Source organism: Aquila chrysaetos, chromosome 4 (genome assembly GCF_900496995.4).
Source record: "Aquila chrysaetos chrysaetos chromosome 4, bAquChr1.4, whole genome shotgun sequence".
NCBI classification, from domain to species: Eukaryota; Metazoa; Chordata; class Aves; order Accipitriformes; family Accipitridae; genus Aquila; species Aquila chrysaetos.
This window is the reverse complement of record NC_044007.1, coordinates 6,217,169-6,242,590: the sequence shown is the minus strand read 5'-3', so window position 1 is coordinate 6,242,590 and position 25,422 is coordinate 6,217,169. Positions and strand designations below refer to the sequence as shown.

At 40.7% G+C, this 25,422-nt stretch overlaps 1 protein-coding gene across 1 annotated transcript in view; it reads right to left on the bottom strand.

The window, feature by feature from the left end:
* FAM135B (family with sequence similarity 135 member B) overlaps window positions 1-25,422 on the bottom strand; it is a 270,746-nt gene that overhangs the window by 3,747 nt on the left and 241,577 nt on the right. Inside the window, exons 10-20 of the mRNA XM_030012198.1 lie at window positions 24,294-24,447; window positions 21,560-21,609; window positions 18,095-18,250; window positions 15,880-15,953; window positions 11,316-11,470; window positions 8,180-10,253; window positions 6,239-6,405; window positions 4,895-4,986; window positions 2,063-2,160; window positions 1,613-1,764; window positions 683-793 (exon numbers count right to left, since the gene is read on the bottom strand). Coding sequence (XP_029868058.1) covers window positions 683-793; window positions 1,613-1,764; window positions 2,063-2,160; window positions 4,895-4,986; window positions 6,239-6,405; window positions 8,180-10,253; window positions 11,316-11,470; window positions 15,880-15,953; window positions 18,095-18,250; window positions 21,560-21,609; window positions 24,294-24,447 — 3,283 coding nt within the window. The remainder of the gene's footprint in view (window positions 1-682; window positions 794-1,612; window positions 1,765-2,062; window positions 2,161-4,894; window positions 4,987-6,238; window positions 6,406-8,179; window positions 10,254-11,315; window positions 11,471-15,879; window positions 15,954-18,094; window positions 18,251-21,559; window positions 21,610-24,293; window positions 24,448-25,422) is intronic.

Here is a 25,422-nt window from a genome sequence, read left to right as displayed (position 1 = left end):
ATTAAATATCAAGTAGTGACCTTGTGATTATATACTTAGCAGCAGTTTGCTCACACACAATATTCAAAATAACTCTTAAAAGAAAACATTTGCTTGAACAGAAGGATCATGCTTCCTTTCTTTTCTTAAGAAAAGCCTGATTTATTTCATTTATTCATGACAGACCAAGGAAAGGGTAAAAAGATCTCTATTTAGACATCATTTTTCCAGTGTGAGGCCATACATCTCTCTCTCTGTAGTACAAAGGTGTCACAACAGACATGAATAAAATTTGCTCTTCATCTCACACAGTCATATTTCCTAGGGACAAGAGATGTTAAAAAAAAATAAAAAAGGAAAAATGGTTTTCATCTAGTAACATAAATTAAGCAATGGTGGCTTGTCAAGCATGATATTTCTTGCTTGCAGAATATAAACTTAGGTGCATGTTTACTATAGCATGGAGGTCTTATTTGGTGGTAACGGTTTGGCAAATATATTCACTGATAACTGGCACAGAAAAAATGCAGATAAAATACATATTAGATTTTAGACAGAGCAGCCCTTCTCGAAAGCAAGAGTGTTGAAAGAAAGATCATTAACAAAATGCAGATTTCCTTTACTCCCTGGAGGACATGGCAATCCAGCACAATCCTTTGGAGTAGCCCTTGATAGTTGCACAACCACATCAAGCCCTACTCACCTGTTTTTTGGCTGAGCTGATAGAGGAAACACTTGCGCAGATCTGCATTGTCCCTGAAGGTCAGTTGCAAAAGTGACCCTGACTTTTTCAACTTCTGCATGAGCCACAGACCTGGAATGAAAATTGGTGCATATTTTTATCCTGTTTGCTAATTATCAACCAAGGGGATTAAAGACATGCCTACAGTAAGGGTAGCACTGTAATTCAGTGTAAGCCTGTTTCCTCTTGTATTGTTAATCAACAGGGAGAAAAGTCTAAGGGTCTCACTGGATAGGAGTAATGGCTTTACACTGAAAGAGGGTAGACTTAGACTAGATATAAGAAAGTTTTTACAATGAGGGTGGTGAAACACTGGAACAGGTTGCCCAGAGAGGTGGTAGATGCCCCATCCCTGGAAACATTCAGGGTCAGGTTGGACGGGGCTTTGAGCAACCTGATCTAGTTGAAGATGTCCCTGCTCATTGCAGGGAGGGGTTTGGACAAGATGACCTTTAAAGGTCCCTTCCAACCCAAACTGTTCTATGATTCATGATTCTATGATTATCCATGTCATGGTAGCATAAACACTCAGGAAGGCTGAACTGTGGGACATTCCATTCCCATAGCACTCTAAGTGTCTTCTTCAGCCCTGGAGATGCCGCTTTTTATTGGCAGTATACGGAAAAGTGAAAGAATACAGTGGAAGCAAGGACAACTCTCACTGCTGCACATCCTTGGGTTTTCCAGGGAGCACTGTGCTGGACCTTGTAGTAGATACTGAAAGCCCCTCTCATCGCCATTTTTTCTGTGTGGGTTCAGTCTTCAGCAAATAATTTCCACAACTTCAGTGTACAAGTCATGTTACTACGATTTATTGCTACCTCCATGTGTTGCTCTCTCATGCACTTTCCCATGGACTGCAGCCAGTCATAGCTTTCCATCAGCTCTTACCTGTACTAACCAAAGTACTGTTGTTGTAAAGTGTTCCCAGATGAGGCCCAGAGAGGGACAGGAAGGTGTGTAACTTGTTGAGGTAATAGCGAAACCTGGGGCGAGTTAGTACAGATCGAATAATGACATTACCAAGGGAATGTCCAATAAAACTGTTGGGAAAGAAAGAATTACATTAACACAAAAACCATCTGTATTTTATTTAAATTAAACACAAGGGTGGCATAAATTGCTCTTGAGGGGACTCTATCGGGGCTTTCAGTAACATCCTTTAGTTACCATTTCACTTTTTTTTAGCGTAGTAGACACTTTTCCATCTATAACAATGTAAAAATTCATCTCACTGATTCAATGGCTTTTGACACAGGGCACTTTTGGAAAAGCTAATTTCACTGAATGCTGCTCATGTAACTCAAACAGTTACAGACTATTAACTATGAGAATGCTTACCTTATTCGGGATATGGAGAGGTTGTACAACTGGATATGCTGAATAATTTCATCCAGTAATCGGTCAGTCATTGTATCAAAATCAGCAAAAGTATCAGTCTGATGAAAAATGGAATGAGTCAGTGAATTAAAATAAATTGCACTTATCGCAGACTGATGTTATTTTCAAAGTAAAATGCAAGCAGAGACATAATAACCAGTCCAAATTTTCTTTATACATGCTTAAGGGGGAAGGGGGGACTTTTCTCAGTCTCCAGGTCCTCTAAAAACTGAAGTTCTCCTTTGAGAACAGAGTCATTAACTTTCACTTTCAGTTTATTAGCAAATAGCTTCCAACTAATATTGCAAACTTACTCAAGACAAGTATTTTCTTTCTCACTTAGCATCAACAGTAACAACAGTACCATGGGTCAGTGTGGGTCACGTAGCTAATGTTAAAGCCCCTGTGGAAATTCACTGTCCTCAGTGAGCTCGTAGGTAAGGTAAGGCAAAATTTTCTGTCATAGAGTCTCTTTGACTCTATATTGTGCATTTTAGCTTCAAGAACACAACCTGAGAATCCAAGTTAGGACTAGAGCAACCCTACACTTTGTCGGGCATGGAAATAGGGATCTCTAGAAGACAATTCATATGTTAAGGGGATTAAATTACCTCCTGTGATTGCTTCTCTTTCACTACTGACTGTGCCTCTAACTTTGGCATGTGTCATGATGGGATAAACCCAGACCTACAATTTATTAATAGTAAGATTAACAATATTAGGCTGAGTGATTCCAGAGTCATAAGTATGATCTTAAAGCAGCCTGACTTGACACTGGTGAGAACTACTAATGCTTAGCTGCTTTGGATACCATATTCTGCACATGAAAGAAAAGCTTTAGGCATTTAGGATTTAACAGATTACTACGATAAACTAGTTTACAGCATTATACACTGACATGTGGGTTATGTTGATGCTAAGGATGTAATCACAAGATTATTTGGCCATCTTAATGAAATGCTGTGTGTTTGTTATTCAACAGTTATCAGTAAGAAAATGAGCGCTAGAGAGAGACAAACAATTTGTTGCTTGAAACAGTACTGCCAGTTGTGATACAATAAAACAAATAATATGTTGTCCAGTCTATACAATTGCAGGCAGATCTTATTCAGAACTGTGTCATTTGGCAATCCAACAGGACTCTAAATCAAATTTGTAACTAATGAGATGCCACAAAAACAATCATCAAATGCTGCAAGAGCTATTCAGAGCAAACATATCAGTAATTAATGCTTTTGTGACACAACTCATCTTGCTAATTGCAGCTCTTGCAAAGGAAAACATGAGCATATTCACTTTGCAATACGGCCTTAAAATAAATGTTCTCACAAACTACAAACAGTCCACTAACCTTCTCCCTGTTTGTTTTGTCTGCATTGATAATTAATTATTTCCTCCTAGGCTTATTATCCCAAATCTTTCAGGTTGTTTAAAAGTGGAAGAATATCAGCCTGAACATTAATCATAAACAAAACACATCAAGCTTCATATTTCAACTGGTTATATCTCCATCCTTTAGTATCATCTCAGCCTGACTGAGCTTGCCAAGTGTATCACAAATGAATGCCTAAAAAAAGGGATTTGCATTTTCTTCCATAAGGCAAAATTAAGCTAAATGACTGATTTCTTGGGTCATTTTCAGTGTGGTTCTCAGAACAGGGAAAAAAGGGTGGCAGGATTCTTTAGAGCATCCAAATAATCATCAAACCACATGGGTTCTATTTCCAGTGCCATGGGAACTTCCCCACCTTCCCAGACTATAAGAGCACTAAAAGTTCCCATTATGGACTCTGGATAATGTTAAATAGAAATGTTGTAAGATGTTCCATTCTCTGAAAACATGAGAAGAGGCTTTGATGCAAGTCTGAAGTGGTCTCCTCATTATTTTCATCTTGCTTACTTTCACTGTGCAGGTCTGCTACTGACAGAGATGTACACTGGAATGTGGCAAGTTCAATGATTAACACCAACTGGCCACTTCAAAATATAAAAGCTGTTGAACAAAGAAGATTGGAAAGTTTTGACTCAAGTTTCTCAACTACTTGTAAATCAGAATAATGTTTCTGACTGGGCACTGGAAATCTTTATCTTGTGCATAAAGTTAGGCATCTGTGTCATAAATATGGGTTCATTGCAGAGCAAAGCACAGAATTCATTTCTGTTTCTCTGCTTAGACTGGCAATGAATTTTTCTGGAAGACGTTTCTTTATCATTCAGGAAATAAATCTCGCAAACATTGCAACAGCAGAAACAATGGCTGATGCAGCAAAGGGAGCTGACAACACCTGCTGGATATTCTACACCCTCCGGAGAATTTAGCATCACTAAACTTGCTGCTTTCTGTCGGTGCTGCTTTGTCTGGCATCCAACAGGCAGAGGCACCAGGCTGTGCAACTTCCACCTTTCTGAGAATGCCTGAGATTTCAGAGTCTCTACCCCTCCTTCTCTGTAGTTTCAAGGTTAACATCTACACCTTTCCCATTGATACCAATAATTTGTTTGCAAACTGACAGGATAAATCCATTTCCTTCTTCTAAGGTCTAGTCCTACAACTGCTAATGTAATTTCCTTTGACTTTAATGCTAGGAATATTTTCTGATGGGTTTGAACACCCTATCAAATCAGACAGGAACAGGACCAGGCCTTTGCACTAAATACTACAGAAAATTCCCTGAATTCCCTGGTGCTTTTGCTTCATTCAGATCATGAAAAGGCTTTGCTGAAGGCCCTGTTTCAGCAATGTCAACAGTTTGTAGCAGATCTAAAGGAAGATAGAAATTAGCTCTGTACTACCTGATTTCTTTCAGACATTAGGAAGTCCAGTTTTCCACCAGGGAGTCCTAGTTCTATAAAAGTCTTTACGAGCCGCAGATCTGCACTGTTACCTAGAAATAAATGGTACTTTGTAAGATGTAATTCAACAGAAAAAATAACTAATATAGAGTCAATTTAATACATTCATCTTCCTATAAACCTTGACACCAGGGAGCTCTTGCTAAGTGCTGCTAAGACAGCTCACCACAGCACAGGACCATGAACTGAAACAGCGGGAGAGCAAGAACACCCACAGCCTGCGCAAGGTGGGGCTGCACCTCACCTCCTGCTGCTGGGGACTGTATAAATGGTGGGGAAGAAAGGGCAAAGATCAGACCCAGAATAACTCTGTCCCCTATTTGCTGAACAGCAGAGGTAAGACAAAAAAGACAAAAAACAGGTCTGTCCTTCCAGCTTCACAGCTGGTGAGGCTCCCAGGGGACACTGCAGCCCTGCCAGGGACCTTGGCACATGTGCTGGGGTATAGGGCTGTACCTTCAGATGTAAAATAGCCTGCCTCTGTGTATTCACAATTAGAAATGGTGCTGAAATACTGTCAGAAGGCTCCTAATATTTTGGGAGATGCCCCATTCCATACTAGAAAATTCCGAAGTCTTCTGAAATGTTTTGTTGGAAAAGGAGGTACCTCCACCTCATGAGATGGACATTACTGCCACTGAGATATTGAATGGCAAACGGTCCTTGCTCAAGCCAGCAAGTGTTTGTTTTCCACCTTTCTGAGAATGCCTGAGATTTCAGTCTCTATCCCTCCTTCTCTGTAGTTTCAAGGTTCACGTCTACACCTTTCCCATTGATACCAAGAATTTGTCAAGAGAAGTTTCAAGTTTAACATACGTGTTTTCTGATAGAAAGCATATATGTAAAAATTCCAGGCCATGCTTCCTCTGCAGTGAATAATGATTTTTATTCTCTCACTTTCTAAAGCCGGACGCTATCTACACTGTAACAGTGTTGGGGGGATTTAAATAATGTTTTCATCCTGGTGACATACTGCAAAACAACCAAGCATCTGTGGAAAGACAAGAAGAGTTACTGTAATGCACTCCTCCTGTACACAGAAGGACTGATGTACTTTGGTGTAGAATTCTGTTTAAACAACAACAAAAGAAGTTGCAGCGCCCATTACTTAGAGCAAATATTTGATATTTTCCTAGATCCTTTATTACAATGGACTGAATAACATAATAAGGACTAAATACTTAGCTAAGACTCGACTCCCCATTCTTTCATACTTCCTGAACATGTGCCCTTTTTTTTGTTTACACCAAAATGACTTGCAAACAGCAATTCTCCTGGCCTTACCATCCAATCCATGGACACAGACAACCAGGTGAATTCCATCTTCCAAATTTTCTTCCTCTTCCTCTGGTGGAAAATATGGTATATCAGAAGCTAGTACAGATAAGTCACTGTACAGAAATCCTTCAATCTTCATTTCTTTTTTAAATTTTTCTTTGGCCTGATAAAAACTGGAGAATACATTAATTAATCACAATAGAACTGGGTGTTCAACAACAAACCTTCAAACTAGAAATGAGGAGGGTGGTATTTGCAAGAAGTTATGTTTGCAAGTTGCAAGAAATTATGTTTGCAACTTTCAAGTACAGACCTGGATACTATTTCTTAACTATTCTGATTGAGAGAAATCAGGATGCAGGGAAGAAAATTTATTTCTGAGTGATTTAGCTACATACATGGAATAGCTAAAGCCCATTAGCACCTCACACCTGCCAGAGGAATGAAGGACTTACAAAAAATAATTTTCTGGTGGCCCATAACAATGAGACTAAGATACAGAATTAGCAATTTTGCATGTTAACAATGTCATGGGACTTACAGATACTGAAATGCAAAATGTATCATTTTAATAGCATCAGATGCATTTATAGGCAAGTAGAAGGTGTTCTACCCATTCCTCAGACTGTGGAGTTAAAGGATGCACCTCATATGATAGATATTTTTTGTTTAGTTTGATTTCAGGTTCTTTTGAAAACATTTAGTAGCTAAGAGGAAGAGCAGCTCAGTGCTGAAAGAATTAAGCTAACCCCTTTCCTACTCAAGGCCTAAAATTTGACACATGAATTCATCCTGAAGCATTCTGCTGGCTGAAGATACCAAATTCTGCAGTGGCTTTTTGAAGTAGCAAAACTTATCCAGAGCTTTTAGGAATTAATAATCACAACATAAGTGTAGAATTATGTAGAAAACTGGGATGGACCAGGTTAGGAAATAGAAACCTTTAAAGCTTGGGAATAGCTTAGGGTCACTTGATATGATGGTGAGCAATTACTTACGTCAGCGCAACTGACTTTAAAGGGCCACAAGAATGAAAAATCTAGCATTCAGGCCATGGACCTGGATGACCTGGATTCATGTGCATGAATACATGCTTAAATATTTTTCTTCACAAAGAAAGAACAAATTTTGTGCTTAGATTGAGCAGGACTTACAGCAGGGTCTATAAAACGCACCTCAAGATGCTTTCAAAAAAAAATAAAAATAAAGCCTTGGGTCACAAATGAATGCACATGCAGACAGCCAACACTGTGGGTAGCTGAATGGGTTGAGAAATTCCCATACTGTTTTCCCTCAGCACAGCAGAGACACCAAAATATAACGGAAGTATACAAATGCTAGTGTCTCAGTTTGTGAAATGGGCCACTGTAACATCAAGGCCACAATGTGGCACTTTTGCAATGGGCAATGAAGCAAGAAAAAAAAAAATAAAAGCCTCTTTTCCAGTTACCCAGGATGCTAGTTCTCCCATTTTTCCATTTGAGGAGCTGAAGCTGAGATCCTAGCAGCCAATCTGCGCTCCTGTTTCATAGTTTAGCTAATGAGTGCAATTATTTAAGCAGAAGAGAAAAAGAAGCTATGGAACTGCCATAGTGAACTGACTATCTGGGATCAATACTCAAGGCTGGGTAACCTTGACTTCATGAAGGAGGGCCAGATCATAAAGATTATTTAGACACCTAAATCCCACTGTTTTTCATGAGGATTAAGGACCTAATGTCTTTGACATTCTCAGTCTCTCTGTGTTTTCAACCTTCCTGTCTATTTAGATTATTTATCCTATATAAACCATTTGTCTATTTGGATTATTTATACTGTAATTCCTCAGGCAGCAACTGTCTCTGAGTACAGACTTACAGTATGCTTACTGTATTAGGGCCCTGAACTTCGTCAGGGTCTCTTGGCATTACAGTAACATTAATGAAGAAAGTAATTAGACATTCTTACTTCAGCATTCTTTCATTGGTCTCTTCATCCATCTCATTTGAATTAGAAGAGACAACTCCAAAAGAGCCCAGAGGCTGGCGTGTGATGGGGAACGCGGCTTGCTTTGCAGAGAAGCCAACCATAGCAGGGGTCTCTTTGAGCACAGAAGAAAAGGGAAGACACGTGGCTGTGCAAGAGACGGAGAGGTTAACCACATCAACAGCTTTTCTGCTTTCCAGGGCTACTCCCTCCGTCGTTGCCAAATGAAACCCGGTGCCATTAGCTACATGTTTATGCTCTTGGCTGTTGGGTTCCTGAGGATATTCAGCCTGGCAAGATCCTGCAGCAGGGTCGGCTGAGGCAGGTGAGTCGTTGAGCTCAATTTCTTGTAACCCCTGCATTTCTGCATACACTGCTGGGCCCTCGTCAGCAAGAGAGCTACCACACTCTCCTTGCATTGAGCCAAATTCAGTTGAGGTTTCTGAAGGAGCTGGAACCGGATAGCAAAAATCTGGTACCAGCTTTATGCTTTGTGAGAAACTCTCCTCTCCTGAAATTCTGCTATTGGAGTAAAAGCCTTGTTGTATTTTTAAAGTGTCCAGCTGAAGTTTATCCTTTGGATCCTCAATGCATGTATCAAACTTATCTATATTTTTGTCCAAGTATTTACAAGCCCTTGGTGGTTTTAAGCTGCACTCACCACTGCTCTCCAGTGACTGGCACTCAGAGACGTTATCTCGGAGCTGCTTTGGACAAATGGGTGGTCTGGCATTTTCCAAACTACAGTAAGTCTCTGGAAGACCTTCCTTCTCCTCCTCCCCTTGTAACTCAGTGTTACTGCTGCTGTGTTTGATGGAGGGTTTGCTATGTCCTCTTGGTTCTAGCTGTCCACTTTCAGTAGTGATTTGACACTCAGAAAAGTCCACAATTAATTTTCCACCCCCACCCTCTGTTTCCATGCAACTTTTTAAGTTTCCTCCTGAATCTCCTGAAGTTGCTTCACTGTGTTTGGATATATCTACCTCCTCTGCAGGCTCTTCTGGGCTACTGATCTGAGGAGCTGAGACAGATTTTGTCAGTTTGGTAAGCTCCACTTCCCTCTCCTCTTCCTCAAAGGGCAAAGAGCTGATGGATGTGAGCGACGCTTGGATCCCACTAGGCAAGCTGGTATTGCTTTCTGTGTGGCCACCCTCCAGGGAATTTCGGTGGATGGCGTGCCTTCGTACCAAGTGGTGCAGGATCTCTCGATCGCTGGGCAGCTCTAATGCCCGGCTACGAGCATCAGACCACGCCACTGAACTTGGTTCGCTTTCAATACCTGAATCAGATATTATAGAGGAGGATCTTTTTATGACCCCTGACATCAGGGTAAATTCTTCACACTCCTCACCTCGTTGTTCCTTTGTAAACAATTTCACTTCAAAGCTGTGTGTGGGCAAAGCTTTCAAAACAGGGAGCAGGGCCTTGGTGTCTGGATCTCCTGGTTTTTCAAGACTAGTTAATTCATTCAGTGCAAGCTCAGACAAAGTGAAATTATTCTCAGGATGACTAGATTCATCTATTTTATGTATTTCAGTCCTGTCTTCCAAGCCATCAGTTCCACACGCTCCACACTCATACTGAGCACTGACAATTAACACGGGCTCACTTTTGTGGGAATCCTTATTGCTAGGTTTCATATCTCTGTAGGTAACATCTGCCACAAACCTATTGTCTTTTAATAAAACTTCCTCGGGTGTTTTAAAGTCTTCTGATGTGCATTCTGTATTGCCTGGCTCTGAGTCAGAAGTAGTTTCATTACTTGAAACAAAAATATTTTCAGATTTCCTTTGGCCTTCTTTGTTTGCTGTACATACCTGAGATGTGGAGTGCTGGTTTAAACTCTTAGCTGTATAAGCAGCACCTTCAGTAGCACTGTATATGCAGGAGGGATTCCTGTTTATCCTATCTGTGTGTATTAGCAAAGTACCTTTCCCAAAGTCTCCTTTCATTACTGCTGTGGCATCATTTGATGCAAAATCTTCGTTGTCATCTATTACATCCATTTGAGTATTTGCAGGAACCTCAAAATCAGGGAAAACTTCCAAATTCTGATCTGAAAGAAAGAAAGAAAAAAAGAAGTAGTACCTTCAAGAACACAACAAATTACCCCAAGGGGATGTGGGACTTTAAAAAGTGATGGTAAGGCCTAAAAAAGTATGTATATTTATATTATATAAATTATACATACATTATAGGCATATTACAAATGCAAATTCCAGAGTGCATTTAGCTAGAATTATACTCACTAAACAGTTACAATTAGGCCAAAGAAGACGATATCAATAAAATATAGTTTCCTCAGTATAATCGTATCTAAACAGCTAGTTTTTACAGCATAGGTAAGCAAAACAAAGCTGACACTTCTTTGTATTCCTGCTGTCATATGACATCGTTCATAGTATAGCTCTTGCTTGTGAGTCAGTTTAATACTCAGTTTAATAGTTTAAATATCTGTAATAAGCATTGTCAAAATTTAGGCAGTTGGGTAACTCTGGAAGAGGAGTAATTTTGGACCACAGGCCATATTTACTAGACTATGGTCACCTATAACACTCATACATATTGCTTCCTTGCTAATCTTAATCAATGTGTAAAAAGAAAAGGGAACCAAGGGCTATGAGGTTTTACTACAAATCTGTGGAACTAAATAATTTCTTAATTAAAAATTCAGTTTGGGTACTCAAGGGGAAAATATTTTTTTGGAAAGCAATGCTGCCTTTCAGGGACAGTATTGGGCTTTATGCTGATATTGTGGGGTTTTGTTCTGAGTTTCCTTACCACTAGATGTCACACTGGGGATGAAATTCATAGTGCTATATTTCCTTTAAATTTGTACTGTAACAAAAATTTGAAAGATTTTGGTTTTTTTCTAGATTTTGCATCCAGCTCTTGTAACTAAACAGCTTGCTTTGAAGATGAAAAATATGAAGCTACAGGAAATACTCTAGTTTGCTACTAGGGAAAACAAGAATTCAGCTGTATTACATAGTGGATCACACTGATCCAAGCCAGAGTCAGTCCAAGGGATGTGAGATTGCTTACCTTGGGCTGGGGAAGTGAACCTCCCTCAGCTCCAGCTGCCTCATGAAGCTGTACCTTGCGGTGTTTCACTCACCTTTGCAAGGCATATCCATGTACCTATCCTCAAAGATAACTGGGAGCGTGTTCCAGTCCCCATCTATGTCGAGGCATTCTGCCGGAAGCGGGGGCATGCTGGTGAAGTACTCCGAATTACGAATTTCTGTAGAAATCTGCCCATGACTTTGGATCCTGGCAGCAAAGTACAAAAGAAATTGAGCGTATGAGTAGTTATTGTGCTGTTTCTCCATCACTCCTGCAAGCCCAGCAGCCAAGCTGGATGTGTAGGCAGAGGACAGAGGCAACGTGCTTAAAAGGAGAGGAGGCACTACTGCATGATAAGGGGGTACCCAGTGCTCCTGGGAGTTTTCCCGTGAGTTGATCAGTTAGAGATATCTACAACTTGCACACTCCCTCACTGCAAAAACCTCTGTCTTCTTTAAATTGTTCTAGCTGCCTCTGCCACAGGCTCCTGTTAGCTACCATACTGCATCGCTGTCATCCCAGGGGTCACGGCAGCTGGCTCAGACTGGATCCCTCAGCCGGCTTTCTGGTCAGGAAAAGAGGTCTGTTACTCTGGCTGTGGCAAGGGTTTAAAAACCCAGATGCAGGAAACAATAATAAAAAATTTAGTTGAGCAGTACGGAAAGGAACAAAGCCGAGAAGGATGCACAGCAGGCTCTCTATCTCACTTACACCAGTCCTCAGAGCACTGTGATATCTCACATACATATACATCTGGAAGAGCTAAGACATATCAATTCAGCCACTGCCTGCTGGCAAACCTAGAATAACTGTCTGTTTCCATCTTTTGGGCCCTGTAAAATGCTACCTGGCTTTCATCAGTGAATGTGACATTAAACTGGCACACGGATGTGGGTTCAGCTGTAATAAGTACAATAATTTTTAGTTCTGATGAGCTTTCCTATGTAAGCATCTCCCTCAAAAAATGGAAAAAACATCAAATACAAAGTTTGTTTATTTGTGTTGACTCTCTGATGAATTAGTCTGCTTATCCTAAGGAAAAAAGAGGAAGGTAACAAGCTTTTCATAGATGGTCAGCTGAAAGCAGTTCTGCACAGATCCCATACACAGCACAATGGCAATATTTCAGATTATCATTGACAAAAGGCAGGTAATCATCATGTGGCAGTTAACTGGAAAAAACACACTTTACACATTATGAAGCAAAACTCAAACAGCAGATTTGTCATTCATGCCAGCATGGAAGATTCCTATGTCCAGACACAAATAACTTGTTCAGATCAGCATATCAGCTTCAACTTCAGAACATAATTGTTGCTGTCGATCATTTGCTCTTACCTGTAGGCCAGTTATTTTTTCCTCAAAGATTAACAAGTCATTGGTTGCTAAAATATGACTCAGACAGGAGTCAAAAACACTTAACTGCTCATTTTTGCCTGCAGCAACACCGGGGTGTTTAGAGTTAACTCTCAGCACCATAATAAAGTTCTCACTGACATATTAATTAATAGCATCCGCATTTTACTAAAGACCACATGTAAAAATAATAAACTAAATTTGCTTTGAGACCAATCCTTGCAACAAAAGATGAATCATTGCTATTGAAAGGTGTGAGAATTTTTTTTCTGTAAAATATTGGGAGGATATGTCACGTGCTAGATGCTCCCACCCTGTGTGATACCCAACCTACTGAAAGTGGTGTGTCCTCTTCTGTCTAAGCAGTCAAATTCTGCCAGGCATGTAGGTGCATGGCCTCACACAGATCTCACAGTAACAGTACGGGAGGCAAAAAAAAGCTCTTGGCTGGTAAGAAGGAAGAAAGAACTGGGGGAAAAAACTGTTACTGTTTGAGGTGGTTGTACAGCACCTGGCATGCTGAGAGCTGATCTCACCTGGAGACTCTGTGGACCCAATTAATACTCCCTGCTGCCACCCCCAACATTAATAATACTCTGGCAGGCAAGACCTTGTTTTCCAACTACATCATTGTTTTGGGTTTGTGTGGAGGGGTTTTGGTAGCAGAGGAGGGGCTGCAGGGGTGGCTCCTGTGAGAAGCTGCTAGAAGCTTCCCCGGCTCCAAGTCTGGACCTGCTGCTGGCTGAGGCTGAGCCCATCAGTGATGGTGGTAACACCTGTAGGAGAACAGATTTAAGAAGGGGAACCTGCAGTGAGTGAGGGGATTGGAATGTGAGGAACCCCTCTGCAGATCCTGAGGTCAGTGAGGAAGGCGGGGAGGAGGGGATGCCCCCGCAGCCCGTGGTGAGACCAGACGGCAGGCTGTCCCCCCCCAGCCCAGGGAGGGCAGCGGGGGAGCAGATGCCCACCTGCAGCCCGGGGAGAGAGGAGCCCACGCCGGAGCAGGGGGATGGATGCCCCACAAGATGGCCGCCGCTCCCTGGGGAAGCCCGTGCTGGGGCAGGCTGGGACTGAAGGACTGCGGCCTGGGGAAAGGACCCACACCAGGGAAGTTTGTGAGGAACTGTGGTCTGTGGGAAGGACTCATGTTGGAGAAGTTCATGGAGGACTGTCTCCCGTGGGAGGGACCCCACAGTGGAGCAGGGGACGAGTGCGGAGTCCTCCTCCCCCTGAGGAGGAAGGAGCGGCAGAGACAAGGTGTGAGGAACTGACCCCAACCCCCATTCCCGTCCCCCTGCGCCGCCGGCGGGAGGAGGGAGAGAGAACCGGGAGTGGAGTTGAGCTGGGAAGGAGGGAGGGGTGGGGGGAAGGTGTTCTAAGTCTTGGTTTTACTTCCTAACATCCTCATTTTGATTTGATTTGTAGTAAATTAAATCGATTTTTTTTCTTCCCCAAGTTGAGCCTGTCTTATGACCATAAGTGGTGAGTGATCCCTCCCTGTCCTTGTCTCGACCCATGAGTGTTTCTTTATATTTTCTCCTCATCCCACCAGGCCTGGGGAGGGAGGAGTGAGTGAGCAGCTGTGTGGTGCTTTGTTACCAGCTGGGTTTAAACCACGACAATCATCTAGGAATATGAAAAAGAAAACATGACTCTGCCATGAGGCCTTTACAGATTGAATTACCACATAGACCAACTTTTAAATATTGTAAACTATTTTACTTTTTTTTACTCAGTCCCCTTGATAATTACTGAGGAAATAATATGTTTATCTGCAGGAAATGGGCTAGTTCTGTTGCTGCCTGGAGAAATAAAAGCACTTCTTGCAATTAGACTTCCCTGTGTGTGGGGTTATGTTTGCTTGAATGGGGCCATGAGTGTCTGTGCCCTCACCCCAGGATCTTGACATGGGGTTTGTACATAGCTCACTTAAAACCTGACATGGGAGGGCTAAGTGAGCACAGCTGGGTCCCTGCAGCCATGGTGCTGTTCTAATTTGGCAGAACAAGGTAGCCTTGTACAACCCATTCACTAATGAAGTCATGGCCCTTTCCATCAACACTGAATCAGCCCTAATGTCCCTAGTGACAGCTCTGAGAAAGTGATTTTCTTCTTTGCACTAGGGCAGAAGCAGATGTCTCACTTAAGCCTCATCATCTTGACAGGACCTGATGTCATGGCCTTTAAGCCCCTTTTGAAAGATGGGTTTCCACACTGGTAATGCTGTGGTCCCCCCATGGTAACAGGCTGTTTCAGTAGACAAATAGTCTGGACATCCCTCATTACTCAGAAATTCAAATATGAACATCTTTGAACTCTGCCTTCAGGGATCAGGTCCATGTGCTCCACTTGGGATCATTGGCTAAAACTGAAGGCAGGATTTGCCCTGGTGTAGCTTTAAAACTGGCTCCTCATACTGCCCAGCTTGGTCCCAAGCAAGAAGTGTCAAGCAGAATGAAATACTTACTTTGCCAATGTTTTATAGCATATTTTTATGAATGCTGCCCAGTGCAATGTTTGTTTTCCTGGACTGTTTTGCACTGTTGATTCTTGGTCTATTAATTACCAGCCCTGAGCTCACATCACTCCTACAGTTCCTCCAGCTAATGTAGTGGTATTCCACATTCCTGTCCTCCACTGCTGCATCTAGTGAACATTCACAGCTTTGCATTGTCTGTTTAATGCTCCTGTCTCCATTTAAAGATCCATTCTGCTATAGAAAGTAGGGCTGGACTAAACATCAAAAGAAATCCATGACTGCCTACCCCAAAAATGTATATTAGGGATGGTAAACAGCAAATTTTTAAATGTTAAGCTTTTGTTGCTTGTCAGCAGTTATTTCCCATTAAAAGTACCAGTACTGGATCTGGTGTAGTAGGTTTAGGAAGTTAACTGAAGAAAGGTATAAAAAAGTATTTCTGCCTGCCCTGAGGCTGGTGGTGTCGGTGGAGATGATACTCTCTGAATAGCAATCACCCAACTGCCACTGAGAAGAGAGGTGGGGAAAGAGGATGTCCTGCATCAAATCCCTAGAATATAGGAATCTTGAAATCAATAATTTCTGGGGCCTGATTGGAGTCACTTACTTTTGACACTGATTTCAATGGTTTTACATTATGGAGCTGCAACAGACCCAGTGACTTCTCTCAAACCAAACTCCTCCATATCCAGCAGAAAAAGACCCGAGTCTTGATTGCAAAATGTTTTAAACTACATTTTCAGTCATTCCAGTGATGGGGGAGGGTTAATGAGTTACTTACAGGCCTTCCTGGAACGTGAGCACAGCGAGTTTTTCATGCTCAGTGTAGAAGAAGGCTTCTGAGAATCTCCTCACCTGGGGGAGAAACACACAAGTTAAACCTAAGACCTGCTGAAAGGTGCCAAGTACAATCAGGCTAATAACAGAGCAGTGATTGTCAGGACCAGATTCCTTAGTATGCTTCATCTGCATTGCAGCACACTGGTAACAGAAGAAACCAAAGAGCTCAGTTCTGCTTCACTTTCCCACTCCAGCACAAAGCAGCTGGTGTAGTTGCTTATTTTACTGGGAGGTAAGAAGTGTCCCTTGACAGTAAATCAAGATTTGCTTACGTGTATCTTCTGACTACTTTTCTAAAAGCTGTCAAATTTACCATTTCCCCCTGTATTCTTAAAGTGGGGAAGATTTCTTCCTTTCCCACCATGCAAACCGTATAGCAGCAGTGGAGTGAGTTACTAAATTAGAACAATTCATAATTGATCATCTATTCTATGGGAACATCCACAGTGACTGCCAAGAGAGTAAAGGAAGTCTTATATATCAGCCTAGAGGATAATAAGCCCTATCATGGTAGAAACACATCTGCCTATGTCATGATACTTACAAATGAGAGCTATTCAAATCTCTTCATGGACTTTAGGTCTGTTCAGTGTTGGATAATCAATTACAAAAGAACCACAGATCTGAAGTGGCTGGCAGAGCACAGAGTGTGAAATAAGCTATAAAAAATTCAGTGCTGCTATCTGCCCTGGAATAAGCTTTGAGTTTAAATGAATCAAGCATAATATGCAATCAAATGTACTAAGCTGTTAAACTGCAGCCCATACATTACTAATAATATTTGTAAAAGTGACCTCTGTTACAGTGTCAGAAAATGGCAGTGAAAAGCATATGTCATAGCATCTCGGCATCTCCCTAAATTCCAGCTATGCTTTAACAAACAGCTTTTCTAAAAAAAAGACTAGCATCTCTTCAAAAAAAATGTATCTTAACAGTATGACTTTTCATCTGGGGCTCTCAAACTGTTTTCCAGAGTTAGGAAAGTATCATTACACAGAATTTATATGGGGAGGAACTGAAGCACACAGAGATATGTAATTTGCCAAAGGTCAAGCAGGCAGTTGGCATCAGTCAAAGCTGGAACAAACCACAGGGTGGGATTCACCTTGCTGGAGCTGGGAGCACACAGAGTTGGGTCCTTTGGCTGAAAGCCACCCAGGTCCTCTCACAGTCAAGGGAGACCTAGTCAAATTAAGCAGGGGAGTCTCAGCATCTGTGACTCAGTCACCTCTTCCTGCATTTTATGCCTTCTTTTTGCAAGCTTGACTGTGCTCTTGGGGAGAGCAACCGGAGAGTTGTTCTGGTCACTCTGGAGAGTAACCGGACCTCCACTGACTTTGACGGGAACCAGACATAAGCTAACATGTCAATACCTACACTGTAGACTCCTAAAGCTAAGCAAGGTGAATCCTACCCTTTTCTCTATGTCCCTATTCTAATGATTAGATCAGACTATGAATTCTGCTCAGGTGATGTGCTGAACTGATGTCTGGTCAATAACCAAAAACGTCCTAATGGAAGACACAATACTTGCTGAAATAATCAGATAAGCAGATCTGACAAAGTTAGCTCAAAAGAAAAGTGCTTTTGTGCATTCTTTATTATCAAGTACAAGAAGCAATTTCCACATGAACAATATTAATATTTTGTGGTGTGCACCTCACTAGGAGAAAGGCAAGAACTAGCTATATATATATATATATATGTATGTGACATAGTGAAGAGAACAGATCTATATTCCTCATGGTAGTTTTGTGAAAGAAGTTCAGATAAAACAATCTTTTTTGGTTATTTGTCATTGTGATGCTTGTGCTTTTCAAAACAAATGTTTATGATTTATGGATATCTAGCAAGTACAGATGATATCTACCTCTTCCTACCCACCTCCTGTTCCATGTCTGATTCTGGTGTTCAAAGTGCACTCATTTTACACAGGATCTTGGGTCCCATAAAAGCAACAGCCTTCAATACAGAAATTGAAATCTGTAATTTCAAATCCTGGGTTTCACCTCTTCTTTGCCTCTTATCCTGCTCGCCCCATTTCAAGTAAATAGTCATAGGGGCAGAATAATATTGGAAATATATATCCAGATAAATAATTTAATGTCTTAAGGAGGTTACCATTACCGAACTAGCTTTTAACTTCTTAACATTACCCTCAGCATGTGATGTTCCTGAGTCAGATAAGCTGTAACTTCTGGATGGAGCGTTGCCACCTCCAGGAATTGGGTCCACAGGGCCAGGAGGTGGGAGCAAAGCCAGGCGAGGTCCTTGCTTATCTGTTCTGCTATCTTCTCTGGATTGCTCAGCAGCTGCAGGAGAAAAAGGACGTTTTGAGATCAAGACAGTGTCATGAAGGAAAATCGGTTTATATGTTAGATTAAGTCCTTTTAAGAACTACAACAACAAAAATTCCTCTTGATTTAGAATTATTATTAAAGCTACTAATTTTAGTTATTTTACCCCATATAAAGCTGGTGAGACTTTTGCTTTTACTCTTTAAAAGCCACATATTTGGCTTGAGGGAACAGCCTTAATTTTTGTGGACACATTACTGCAGATGTAGTAACTGGGAAAAAAAAAATCAAAGAAAGTGGGTTCCAAATTATCCACCAGATGGTGCTGGATGCTCTGAAATAATAAACCATGGCCCATCATCTCCTTTCTGATAGCAAAAGAAGCCTTCTCAGCTATGTCACACTAGGACACCAGATGGGTGATTGAGGGGGGGAACAAACAACAAACCCCAAACCAAAACACTGTGTCCTCAACACATGATGCAAACAGACATCCCAGAGTCTGCTGTTGCTTCTCTCCCACACTAGGACATGCTGGGGCTCTCCGTGCCCTCCAGCTCTAGGCTGCAATTCTGCGCTAAAGCTCTGCAGCCCAGGAAGTGCACTTCAGCAGCAAAGTCTTTGCATATCAATCTCCCTGGTTTCACAATTTCTTCAACAAGAGACAGACATTGTATTTTACCTCCATGTTTTGGCAGAAAGAGTACAGAACTGAGCCTTCATCTGTTCCTAGGGTGCCTACCTGCTTCCATGAAACTAGTAATACTACCAGAAATATTCCAGAACTAATACCAGAGGAATTGCTTATCATTTCTTGGCCAGGTCTTTCTTTGGTTAGGACTGCAGTCTAGCTGAAAGCCTGCTTATTTTTCACATTTTATTATGCAGGTAGTTTCCAGATTGGTGACACTGCAAACTAAGCCATGATTATAAACAAATTGTCTGTGTGAGAGAGAGAGAAACAGAGAAAATATATGTGTGGATAACACAGATATTGTCACTGAGTTTGCATTGTTTGGGTGCTATTCTGTTTTAATGACTTGTCCAAAATGGCACAAGCTCCAGTACCCATGCTGGTACTGGAAAAATCAGGGGCATACTGGTAGACAAAAGATCCTGCCCAAACATTTCTCTTTGCATAGTCAGGGCACGACTTTATTTACTGCACTTAATTTTATATGCTGTATGTCTTTTTTTTTTTTTTTTTTTTTTTTTAGTTAATCAGTAAGCTGCCTCTTAGATCATAAACTGAAAGCACAGTCTTCAAAGAAGATGCATTATTAATGCAAGCCATACTAGGAATAGGTGTATGATGGCTATTTTTCTAGTTTATTGGTTCTTAACCTTTTGAATATATTCGAGAGGAAGGAAGGAAGGAAAAGACGATGCCTACTTCTAATTGTGAGAGTCTTACTGCACTGCCACACGCAGGACAAGAGCTTAGCAGCACTAGTGACGCAGGTCAAATCCCAGAGACTCAGTTCCTCAGAGCAAAACCCAGCAACTAAAATGATCACCAAATGTGATTCTGGCTACTCCATTCACATACCTGCTGCTGGGCTGTTCCCTGTGACTGCACCTTTCAATCCCCACTCAGGGTAGTCTGGCTTTAACAATACTGTCACGCAAAACAAATCGAGAGGGTTTTTTGAGGAGTTATTTTTGCTTGTCTGTTTACAAATCAATCAATCACACAATTAAAAAAAAAATCCCTTCCACTTTCTCCTGCATTGAGTATCTGCTGTGTTCTTGGATTGAATACAAAGCTATGGCAGGTTAAACTCACTTTTTTTCTTCTTTTGTTTGTATTTAATTTTAAAAATTGACCTGGCTCTGGTAAAACAGTGGTAATATGAGACTAACCCTACAGGCTTCTCTCTGTGTGGTTTTTAATAGCATTTTCTTCCTTTATAAATGACTGGTTTTCGTATGTTCTGCTGAAAAGAAATGGTTTCAGTTCACATACTCCTTGAGGCAAAATACTGGGAAAGTATTGCCAATACTAATCTGTATACTATGCAGAGGTACATACGACTTCAGCACTTATACTGCAGCTGCACCTATGTCCCATCAATATTGTACAAGATCTCAACTTTTATGTCTTGAGAGTCTCTGCAAATTCATTGTCTTTATCATCAATTTATGGATAGATGGATAGAGAGCTATCATCCCAGGATGCTAAGGCAAAACATTTTCACAGCATACAGGAAAACCAAAGTTTTTATAACACCCCAGAGAACCAGCTGTTCTAGCTGTTGTGTTCACCTATCTGTTGCAGCTTTCAATCAGTCAAAGCAGTGTGACTTTATTAATATTGCCATGCAAAACAAGTCAATAAGCTTTTTGGAAGAACAAGAATTGGACAGGAATTAGAAAACATAGAGAAATTAATGCTGGCATTTTCTGATGTATGCTAAGCCAATTTGGACTTTTCCAGACTCAGAGAAAATAAGTCCAAAGGACACTCTAGATTGTGTTGTCTGATCTCCTATACACTTAGTGTCTAAATCTAGTAGAGCTGAGCCCAATAACTTACGTTTCTCTAAATCAAATTTATATGAAATCAGATTTCTTGCAAAGTATCCAAGTCGTGACTTAAAATTAAGAAATTTGCCATTTCAAACATTTTTCACCCATGGCTGACAAACATTTGTAACTGGAGTGTGAATGTACTTCCAGTTTGGTTTGGCTTCAGCTTCCCTTTCTTAATTGTTATTTTGTCATTCTTCCCTATGCTGTCCCTCCTGCTAATAAACTGAGCAAATCAAATCTATTAAGTCTCTGATTATAAAGCATTTTCCCCAGTGATCAGCTGATGCTTGCATTTCTTCCTGGCACCCTTGATGACTTGTCTGTGTCTCACTTGAAATAAACGTGGCAGAAGGAAGTTCAAGAGAGCAGTTCAGTCATTTCTGTGCCAAAATCACTTTTTTCCTCCCATGAGCCTCCCTAGACATTTAGGCATTTTTATTTGAAAAGATATGGTTGTACAACCTGCCAAAGTATCTTTTATCCTGTCAGCATAAAAGCTGTAATTGCAACCTACCCCCAAATAATTTTTTTCTGCATACTCTGATGCTCAGGGCTAGGTTCACTGAAGGATGTTAAAGCAATCCAGCTGGTGACTTGTTAAAAGTGACACAAGCATCTTGTAAGTGACTAATCAAAATTATGTGAAATTGTTGGTGGAAGAGAAACATTCAACAAACATTCTGATGGCACCAAATTTCTTTTCTCCCCACTCTGATACATGACTGGGCTGTCTCACTGCACTTGAAGAATGGACTTGAAAAACGTATGGGCAGATTCTGTTGAAGAAAATACCTGCAGCTCCATACAAAGCTGAGATAACGTCTCTTCCACAGATAGCTCCTCTAGGGAAAAAACACAAAGAAAGAGATCAGGTTTGAGAACAGTAGATGTGAAATGTTAATGTTCTGCTGTTTATTCATGTGAGAAGTAAATAGGTCATTTGATATTCTTCCCTGACAGACAAGTTTCTGTTCGGATGTGTGCACTCCACAACCCACCTTGTACTGGTACAGGTGCAGGCACAACTTCTGCTCTTGTAAGCTGGACCACTAAACCTGTAGAAGTTCTGGAATGTTGTTGTCAGGGCAAAGACAACAGAATTTGGTTTTTCATTGTCTACCCTCTCTTTTACTAGAAGTTTGCTTGTCAGCCTTTGGTATTTATGGCCAACTCCAGAACTGAATGCAAAGTCTCACTGTTGCAAAGTCTGAGAAAACGATGTGAAAGAAATGGTCCTCCCCATTGTGCTACACAGGACTGTGTAAGTGATACCAGATATCTGACTAGTAAAAGAAAGATTGGGCATCTCTGTACTGCCTTGTGGAGTGTGAAGTACCTGTCCACTCCTACAGCAAGCAGCCGGGCTTTGATCTAGTCCTGCGAGAATGCAGCACAGGGACACTCCACTTTAAATGCACCACAGACTATAAGGCAAAGGAGGACATAAATCAACTCTCCAACTTTGGCAGCTTGATTTTGCAATGCGGAACTTTCTAATAGTATCCTTAAAGAAACAAAGCAGAACAACCAACAATTCCCTCTCCAATGCCCAAATGACTCTTCTGAAATAGTACTAAGGAACGGGAAAGGACAGCCTTAAGAAGACCCATCCTCAGCTGGTAAAACGTGGGAAACAATCATTCCCACTTTTAATGTCTAAACTAAGCTTTTTTTTTTTTTAATATACTAATCAAGGAGCTAGAAAAAAAAAGAATTAAGAAATCTGCAGAGATTTATAGCCTTGGATTTATCTTAACTGTCTTTAGAAAATTGATGAGATTAATCTGATCAATATAGATGTTTACAGGTGAATGAGTCATTTACATTCTCCCCCTGGTCAGTGGAGAAAAATGAGCAAGTACAAGGTACAGTTCATGCCACGCCAAAGTAAAAAGCACTACTTGTCAGATAACATAACTTATTGTCCTGAATGGGCCTGTTTCTCCCCAGTGATTGTAAGGAGAAAGATATAAAAATTTGCTTCGTATGCATCATACTGGGTGAATCTTACACCCCATGATTTTGCTGAGTTTTGCAACAGGCATCAGAAGATAAGCCTTAAAACCAAATCTTCAGTAGATTTTCAGACTGTGAATAAAATGATGCAAATAGCACTCTGCTCAAGAGACTTAAAAAGGGTATTTGCATTTAGCAAATTTACATGCATTACAACAAGTACATTTGCAAATTAAGTGCCTGCTTCAGTACCAGTAGTCATTTGAAAACCAAGCTAATTGTATTTAGAATTCCAATATGTGCTCTGGGGTAGGTCTTGAGTTGTGGTCAACCAACCATACATAACTCTCCCTTCTCCCAGCCTATAAGCCTGTCCAGGTGAGACACAAATCATGTATCATGTGCCTGACAACCAAGATGCCTGAAGCATGAGTTTTGTTGCATGTTGGATTCTGTCTGAGAGCTCATAAGTTGCAAATAAAAATGCTGTAATTTTTTTTTTTCTCATAGCTGGATTGAATAACACAGTATGTGCTCTTCCCACCTTATGAGTTTTAGGCTATCTTGAAGGGAAATATATGTTGGGGAACAAGACATGAAGTGGAAAACAGGAACTATCAAGCCCATAAGTCTGTAAAGCATCATGTATTATGTTTGATAGTTCTTGTATACAAGCACTACACAGTGAAACTGGAAAATGTTTTTTGCTCCCTTTTTAAATCTGCTGGCCAATGCAATCAACTCTCCTAATATAATTATCTCAGCAACATAACAAACTGGTAACTTCAAAACCTGTATACAGAAATACAAAGACACAAATACATAGATGTGACATCATGAGCCACATTCCCTGAATTCAGAGAAACAGGTGGGAGAGCTGGAATTAGTCAGAGATGCACCTCATTTTCACAGGAGTTCATGCTCCCATTACAAACATGACTAAACACAAATTACAGAGCTCCATCCCGCAAATCCAGCCAGCCAGTTGCTTGCACGTTGGACCTAGCAGGCCCGACCAGCCAAAAAAAGTCTCCACCAAACCCAGAAAATCTATTAAACAATTGAATTAGGAAGAAAAGCAGTATCATTTTAAAGAACAAGTTGTAATTATGTAATTGGCAGGGAAGAAATACATTGCAAATTGTAAATGAGGGAGTATGTTTCAAAAACACCCATATCACCTTTCAGATTTTTCTTTTCATTTTTTAAAAAAATTTTGTTCAAGAGAAAAAAAAATATGCTAGAGTCTTCCCCAGATCTCATGGCAATTCAGAACTGGAAGTTCAAGTCTTCAAAAAGCAACTGAGGCCAAAAATCAATGAAAGGCAAGTATTTTGAGAAATTTGTCAAAAGATTTTATCCCTCTACACATCAGGCCACATTCTATAAAAGGATTTGCATAAGATGAGAAGGCAGTCACCTTTACAGTGTGCCAGAACAAACATTAAGCAGAAAACACAACAAAAGTCCTCCCAAATCTCTAAACAGCCCAGGAGTTTTGGGACTAAAGTGTGTATTGAAAATGTAGCACTGTAAAATAATCAGTGATTTTAAATGTCTGTTCACTTACCCAACTTCAGCTGTGGTAAATCAGGAATCTCCTTCATTATGAGGGTGTAGTACATATGAAGTCCTCTTTGAGCATTCAAGAGCAGAAAACAGAGGTCCTTATGCCATTTGTATGCATGCTGCATGCAGTTTTCAGATGGGACATAAAAGCTGCCCTATGTAACAAAAGTATCAAGAAAATAAAATGCAGAGATTAAAATTCATGGTCTCCATTTGTCCTAGAGGTTTCCACAAAAATCCAGTTGTGGGCAGCCTTTCATTTCTAATCAAGCAGTTGGCACCAAAGAGAGATTTTAACTGTCCCTACTTCCTAGCCACCTAACTAGCTAGATGTGTAATCGTAATAGTATCTCATTCTACATGTACATTTTGCCCAAATCATACCAAAACTATTAGGTCCCAGCAATGCTGTCACGGGTACAAAGACCTTCAGTCCAAACACTCCAACAGAGCAGTCCGTCTCTGTCCTTCACACATGTCCCACTGTGAAGCCAAAGTCTCCCCATAATGTAGATAGTGCTGTGCAAAACACACCCTCTCTGCTATAGGAGGAGGAATGCAAAGGACTATAAAGATGGTTACATTCACTTTCCTTTTTCCTCGTATCCTCTTATCCCCTTGTGCAAAAGTTGTAGCTCGATGGTATTGTGGCATGCTTTGTTATGTGTATTAGGGAAAAAAATACAGATGGCATTTCTATACTATCGACAAATATGAGCCACTCTGTAGTCCAGGATCAATGTCTGGATTAGTATATCTCTTGTGGGAGGAGATGTAATTGGAGAGATCACAGCATGTTTAATACAGAAATTTCCCAAACAACACATTTACACTTAGAACATAAGCTGAGTTTGCATTAAGGTGCCATAAATCAAAAGTTTTCACTTCTGTCAAAAAACACTGCTTATATAAATTACTCGTATTTGAAATTTGCACTGCTCAGATTTAAAATAAAACTATTTATTAAACTGTGGGTTTGTGCCCAGTATTTCATGGATAGTTGCAAGAAGTAGTATGACAACTATCAGTAACAGCTCATATTTCTGAGGTCTCTGTATGCATTTTACAGTTTTTATCCAATGTTGCAGTAGAAAGGTGTGTGTGAACACTTGCAATCAATGATTGTATCT